General features: G+C 39.7%; 1 protein-coding gene across 6 annotated transcripts in view; it reads left to right on the top strand.

The window, feature by feature from the left end:
• Positions 1 to 6,509, top strand: part of dlgap2b (discs, large (Drosophila) homolog-associated protein 2b) — an 87,665-nt gene extending 81,156 nt beyond the window's left edge. For all 6 annotated transcript variants that reach the window (XM_020603906.1, XM_020603903.1, XM_020603905.1 and 3 more), the window contains 2 exons: positions 1,379 to 1,531; positions 3,001 to 6,509. In XM_020603906.1, coding sequence (XP_020459562.1) covers positions 1,379 to 1,531; positions 3,001 to 3,216 — 369 coding nt within the window. In that variant the 3' untranslated portion in view covers positions 3,217 to 6,509. The remainder of the gene's footprint in view (positions 1 to 1,378; positions 1,532 to 3,000) is intronic.
• The last annotated feature ends 742 nt before the right edge of the window (positions 6,510 to 7,251 follow it).

The following is a 7,251-nucleotide window of genomic DNA, read 5'->3' as shown; positions in this document are numbered from 1 at the left end:
ATTCCAGAAAAACAGCAAAAGATTTCAAGGAATGGCTGTACCCAGGTATAGTGGAAATGGCAGGACATCATGGTATAGTGGAAATGGCAGTACCACAAATACTGGTAGATGATCACTTATATCATTTATAAGTAATCCACTTGTCATTTTGCTGTCAATAACATTGGTAAATATATTATCTATTAGTGTTGCATGCTGGGTTGTTACTCTACTTGGTTTTGTAATGTTTGGGTATAAACTGCATCTATATATTGTGTTAATAAACTCCTCAGTTCCTGTGTGCTTGTTAGGATTTAACAAATCTATATTGAAGTCACCACATATGAACATTAATTTATGACTTATTGTCAAGTAATTTTCTTCCATCCAGTCATTAAATTTTTCTATGCTGGCTCCAGGTGCTCTATAAATACAGCTTATTACAACATTTTTCTTTTTTTCCATGAGTATTTATACAGTCACACACTCCAGCAAATTATCCACCACACTTGACATTTTCTCCACTTTCTTATAACAAAAGTTTTTATTTATGTACAAGGCCACACCACCTCCCATCTTATTCTCTTTGTTTGTGCATACCAAGTCATAGCCATCAAGGTCAAAATCCATTCCCCTTACATTATTTGAGATAATGTCCATTGATGTCTTTTCTCCTCCCAGCACATTCTCTTATTCTCCACTGCACGTGACCATAAAAACTACTTTTGATCATCATTACTCATTGTTGTTGCTCTAGTAAACAATTTACCAAGTCGGCTGTTATTAAGAAGATGCTATTAAAGCCGGTGACAAGGTGCAGGCACTATCCTTTAGGGTTATGCTTTAAAACCAATAGTGGTGCTGCCACACAGTGGTAGAAAGACTGAGGTTCAAATGTAGACGTGGCTGTTTGTCCTGAAACGAACAGTACTGGACTCACTACTTTGAAAAATGTAACTTTGCAAACTATCACATACTTCACACTGGGGAAAAAAATAAATTAAAGCCAAGTTACTCTAGAGAGAAATGTAGTTTGGTAAAGTTCAAATGATCAAACTGACAATGTGATACAAAAGAAAACTCCCATGCCAGCAAAAATCATTTGAGTTTATTTACCTGAGACAAAAACAGTCTTGAACTTTTGGCCTTTCAGACCGCATAGTTTGATAGTTAAATATTTTCTTAGATAAATTGTAGTTTCTTGTTTAGTAATATAGGTTTAGTATGATACAGCTATTATAATGCTGGTTCAGAGCAGGCAGTGCACGATTAATATTAAAGTTAGTTTCTAATTGGTTTTCAGCAATCCTACACTTAACAAAAGGCGGATATGTATTTTGCTTAAATGCAAAAAAACCCCAACAAAAAACAAAAAAAAAAAACTCCACTGTCTCTTCAGGACCCCAGTGCCATGCCCAGACCCACATCTCAGGACCTGGCTGGGTTCTGGGACCTCTTGCAGCTTTCCATCGATGACGTCACTGCCAAGTTTGATGAGCTGCAGCAGATCAAGAGCAACCAGTGGCAGCTGGTGGAGAGCCCCGAGAAGAAGGTAAAGCCGGTAGCTGTTTTCTTAGGGATCCACACACTCATAATAATTAGTGTTAATGGGCCCCAGATGAACTCGCTCAGCTTTGGAAGAAAGTACACTAACAACAACTGTGTTTCTTTTCAGGCTTGTAACCAGCAGGAGGTTAACCATTCTTATTAAAACGCTGCAGGAACACAGAGGCAGCATCACTTTAGTTTAGACAGCTGGTAGCATCCATTAAAACACTTGTTTTCCCATTGAAAACATCTCTCTCTCTCTTTATATATAATCTTATCTGATTCACGTTGTCACATGTAGCAATCACCTGCCTAACCTCTGTGTGTGTGGATGAGGATGATAAAGTAGAGGGCAGTAGAGGCTTTGGTTTCATTCTACTTAAGTTTATCACTACTCTAATATTAATTCAGGGGACAAAAAACAAACAGTATCATTTTGAGATTTCCTGATTGTCAGACTATTGCATGTTCACACAACATTTAAGCACACACCACTTTACCATTTCCTCTGACGCAACAGAACATTTGTTAGGTCTCGATAGATAAGAAAACAGTTTAGATGAACACAGGACTTTTCTTTTAATGCCTTCTCATCTTTCCACTGAATTTGATTGGATAATTTTTCTCCAGTATATATATGTATGCAACTGCTTGAAAAGCACCGTGCTAAATACATTTAAGCTAACATAAATCCCTTGTTAGGCTATAAACATGGCAAATTGGCAGATATATATGAAATATATGTAAATTTGGATTTACTTCACTGTTTTAAAATGTCACACTACACCATTTAATGATATGTTGACGTTAATGCTAGATGGGATTAGACAATAAAATATCAAATCCTCCAATTAAATCAGCCAACAGCTGAACTGAAAGTCTACTGGTAAGAGAGGTGCTAGTGAGGGAACTGCAACTGCATAAGCACATTTAGATGGTAATGTGGTTCTAGAGATAGATAAAATACTTCAGGGCGCTCGGATAATTATCCTAATGCTACAGCCGTAGTTGTGCGGGAGTTATTTACCTCCAGTAGTTAACAGGCGCATTTCAAGCTCCATGAAGCTGAGCCCTAACAGTGACACAGATGCTTTGGTCTTCTCTTTCAAGGCAGGCGCCGTTTTACACGAACACCAGTTTACCAAACAATCAGTCAAGTTTGCTTTGCATCCAAAAGTTTTTGGATTTTAGTTTGTTCAGCTTTGTAGGTCATATGGGCGAAATTTTCAAAGGTAAGCAAGTGTTATTTTAAAATGAGCTTTGCCAGGGAAATGTTCTGGGTACATAATAGCTTTTGGATCACAAACAAAATCTGGTCTACAATTTGTATTTTCTGGCACATGTCAGCGCTCTTGACCACTGATTGAGTTGGATGTGCTTTTACCCCCCCTGTGAACCAGGTTCTTCTGTGGGACATACTGCTATAATATTAAACCTAGCACCTTGTTTAATCATGTCATTCTATATCTTAAGGAGCGAAAGTGGCCACCACCTATGCCAAAGCGGCCAGCCAAGGGGCGTGGCGCCATGACACGGGAGCGCTCTCTGGACCTTCAGGATCGCCAGCGACAGGAAGCCCGCCGACGCCTCATGGCTGCCAAACGAGCAGCTTCTTTCAGACAGAACTCGGCCACAGAGAGGGCAGACAGCATCGAGATCTACATCCCTGAAGCCCAGACACGGCTTTGAGGTCCACCAATTCATCCTCAGCTCCTCTTGTCCACCTCCAGCCAACACCAGCTCGTGGCATCTCATCCAGCCTTGTTCGGCTGTCATCATTGCTCCTCCACTTTGTCATCAGTTGCCATTCTCTGTTGTCCCATTAAAGCTACACTAGGCAAAGATTTCAGTTGAAAATCCATCCTCCTTCTCAGTTTTTCAGGGGAAGATTGCCCTGAGTGAGAAGCCAGTTTCGTCAAGCATACACAATCCCATAGGAAGGAGTTTTGATTGAAACCCAAACTGTCTCCAAAACACGGCAGACATACCAGCATTAGTTTCCCCCTCTCGTCTCTCTGGTAGTCTTTGGTTAAAAATGATCCCAGGCCAGCTGGATTGGGTAAACATGAATGCTGTTTATGCATTCACTGCAGATCATTTGCAGGTATTTAAGGTGCAGAAAACTGGAGCTGCTAGCATGAAGCTGCCTAGTGTAGGTTTAAGCCCGTGGGGGACTTTTTGCCACAGGTTCTGCTCCATGAGAATGAGCTGCTAGACCAAAACATTTCACCTGGTATTTATTTTAACTCTGTCAAATGAACGTAGTGATTTCTCTAGTGTTTACTGTTAACGCTCCAGTCTTTTCCAGCATTGCCATTGTCCCACTGTGAGTCAAGATAATGCGATACTCGCCACATTCAGAGGGAACCACAAAGTGCAACTTTCCTCTCACCAGCAACAGTGGTCTTTGGGTTAAAGCACCCTGTGCAAAGGAACGGTGGCACCAGAGATGGATGTATTTTAGGGAGATGGAAAAGCTTCTAAAAATACGCACAACCTCCGAAAGGGGATAAATATTAAATTCTCCTCATTGATGTATAAACTTCATGTCTAGGCTTTTCTACGGAGGATCTGCAGGTAAAACCTGGTACAGTCATTTGTCTTCCTTCTTAATAATTTGTTCTAAATGTCTTGTGGCTATAAAGTCACCGTAGAAGGGAGTTAAATGTCTGGCAGAGTATCTGAGGTGCTGCACGGCTGTGCCTCGGTTTGTGTCTTACCATCATCTCTCCATCTTTAACCAGGGATGCTGCAGCTAGTGACCAGTGTTGCTGAATGAGCTCTGAAAATAAGGCTAAAATTCCTAGACCATCATTTCCACATTTATTCATCTTCATTCATCTAAAACCATCCCCTCTTAGGACTTTTTTTTTAATGATATGTAAGTTATTTGCTGCTGGATACATTTCCATTGCAGAACAAATATGAATTATTAACAAAAGAGTTTTGCGCAGCCTGAAAGAGGCGACAGCATCAAACAGTGCATCTTGCACCTTATAATATTCATGTTTGTATTTCCAAGGGAAACATAGTTTATAAAGCTTGTGATATTGTTGCAAGTGAATTGCAAGGACAGATATGGAACATTTACTACTGAATTTCATAAAAACTGCACTTTGTGTCGTTTTGTTTTCATCTCTTTCTGATGGCATTCAGGCCTCTCGTAATTACAATGTTGTGACTAACATATTTACAGTATCTATCATATGACCAACACCACAATATACAGTATACATTTAGAATTTCTCCTTAAAACAGTTGTGGGTTGAGAAACGATGCATTTTACCTGCTGATTAAGGGGTGTTTCTTAGCTAACAGAAACCATTTCTCATAACACACTGCATAAAACCTTTTGTCCCAGGTGGCACATAATGAAAACACCTAAGTTGATATTTTTGATCTGCTCATGTAGTCTAGGAAAGACAGGTGCAAATGACACTTTAACAATATTCAGTTACTATAGTAAATGGTGCTGCTTTTTACTCTAAAACTGTTGTCCTTTACCCAGTCCTATGTGCACACACACACACACATACACACACACTCAAGGACTTTTTAAACAGAGATTTATTAATATGGTGCCCGTTGTCTCTCCGATAACTTGTGGTAGATTTTGACTTTAGAAAAGATCATCTTTGCAATGCTTTTGCCCTTAGCAATGAAAATGAGGAGAAGGTTTTATGGTTCAACTTCCTTTCTAACATGCAAAACAGGTCAGGGATATTTATCAGATGGGAGAGATTATAGGCTTCGACATTCCACCAACCTTAAAGTAAAACTGAATGTGCCCACCCTGAGCCAAGGGCATAGTGCTACAGCTAGCTCAAAGTACATTATATCCATCCATATTTTATAATACACCTATAAAGATTCCCTGACATTTGCAATACATTGTCGTTTGCCAATCTAACCCCAGCTAATTAAAACAAACAGTCCCACCGGGCCACTAGCGGAATGCTGCAGTATAGTGTTAAATGTTTCCCATTTTATTGTAATTAAAGTGGCACTCAGTAGGGGAGGGCAGTCCACGTAGTGTAAATACTTCAGTGAGGCAGCGAGACATACTTGTCAGGAGCGAATATGACAGAGTGGATTTTGCTTGCGTTTGTCTGATCAACAGCTGCAGTATTTTATTTTGTGACGTGTACATCAGTGCTAAATCTAAAATCCTTACCTTACCCGATGGCCTTAACCAAAATGCTCATGAATGTAGAGCCCCTAAAGATGCAAAAAAAAAAAGCCCAGGAGATGAGCAGATGCTGAAAATCCAGCTAAACTGGACAGGAGAGAAGTCACTCTCAGATGTTTATTTTAGTTAAACTCAAGTGTTCAAATTTACGTGATTGGGTTTAAGATTAAACGTGAAAGGGCACAAAACTAATAAAAGATTACAAGCCAGGTCACTCAGCAATAGGATGTCACTTCATTGCTTAAAAGGTATAGCAACTGCACACTTTTCATAGGAAAGTTACATAGGAAGTGTGTGCTAATAGTGGAACAAAAGCAAATATTGAAAAATGTTTCTCTAAAAATAACTCAACCCATACTGTACACGGTCCAAGAAATAATCCAACAAATGAATTTGAGTAAAGCAACCAGCTGCCCTAGCTCATCATTGTACACCACAGTTCGTGTACAGAAGAATCTGGCAATTGCATACATTTGCCGTGATCCATACTGTAATTCAATTGTCAAACCCGTTTACATATACACTGATCAGCCATAACATTATGACCACTGACACAGAACGTGAATAACTTTATCTCCTTACAGTGGCACCTGTCAGTGTGTGGGGTGGGTTAGTGAATGTTCAGTCCTCGAAGCTGATGTGTTGAAAACAGGAAAAACGGGCAAGCGCAAGAGTCTGACTTTGACAAGGGCCAGACTGTGATGTCTGACGACTGAGTGAGAGCATCTCCCAGTCTGTAGGTCTTGTTGGGTGTTGCTGTTGTACCTACCAACAGTGAACTGGTGACAGGGTCATGGACGCCCAAGGCTCTCTGATGATGAGGTTGACCTACTGTAGATTATAGGTTTAAAATTCATTCATCCTTTTCAAAACATTCCATTTAGTTTGAATCTTTGTAAAAATGGGTGAAAACGAGAAACACTGTACATTGGTCTCTATGAAGAGAAACATTCAGCAGCAATAGTGGTGATATCACACCGAGAGCGACGAGGCTGTTGAATTTATGTAATAAATTATCTCTAACTTGTCCTCACGACCACAGTTTTCACTCCTTTTACATGTTTTTCACTGACTTTGTCGACAGGTTTGTGCTTTTTCTGACAGCAGAACTATGGAAGCAAACAGATTCACAGTGAGCTGCAGAGTGACACGAGCACCGATCAACTGCCAACTGACTCCTACGCACACAGTAACAGGCAGGTGGTCATAATGTTATGGCTAATCAGTGTATAAACCAATAGAATCAAATTAAATGTCCAAGATAACCTTAATTCAATTTCTGAAATATATTACTCTAAAGGTTTTGTACCCCACTACAGATCTGAGAGACTGATCATCTGTATTGTATAATTACGAAACTGATAAGATGGCAAGAGATTAATAGATAAATTCAGTAATTACTTTATCTTAAAAATCTGGCATCTATCCATTAAGGGGCTTTACCTCCACCATCGTCACTCCAGTCACATGTCAGAGGAGAAAGATCCAACAGATTGTGACTGATTAAATTTATTTACCTTCAACAAACAAAACCA

The sequence above is a fragment of the Monopterus albus genome, unplaced genomic scaffold, assembly GCF_001952655.1.
Source record: "Monopterus albus unplaced genomic scaffold, M_albus_1.0 scaffold63.1, whole genome shotgun sequence".
NCBI classification, from domain to species: Eukaryota; Metazoa; Chordata; class Actinopteri; order Synbranchiformes; family Synbranchidae; genus Monopterus; species Monopterus albus.
Note: the sequence above shows the minus strand (reverse complement) of the source record. Positions and strands in the feature narration are given on the sequence as shown.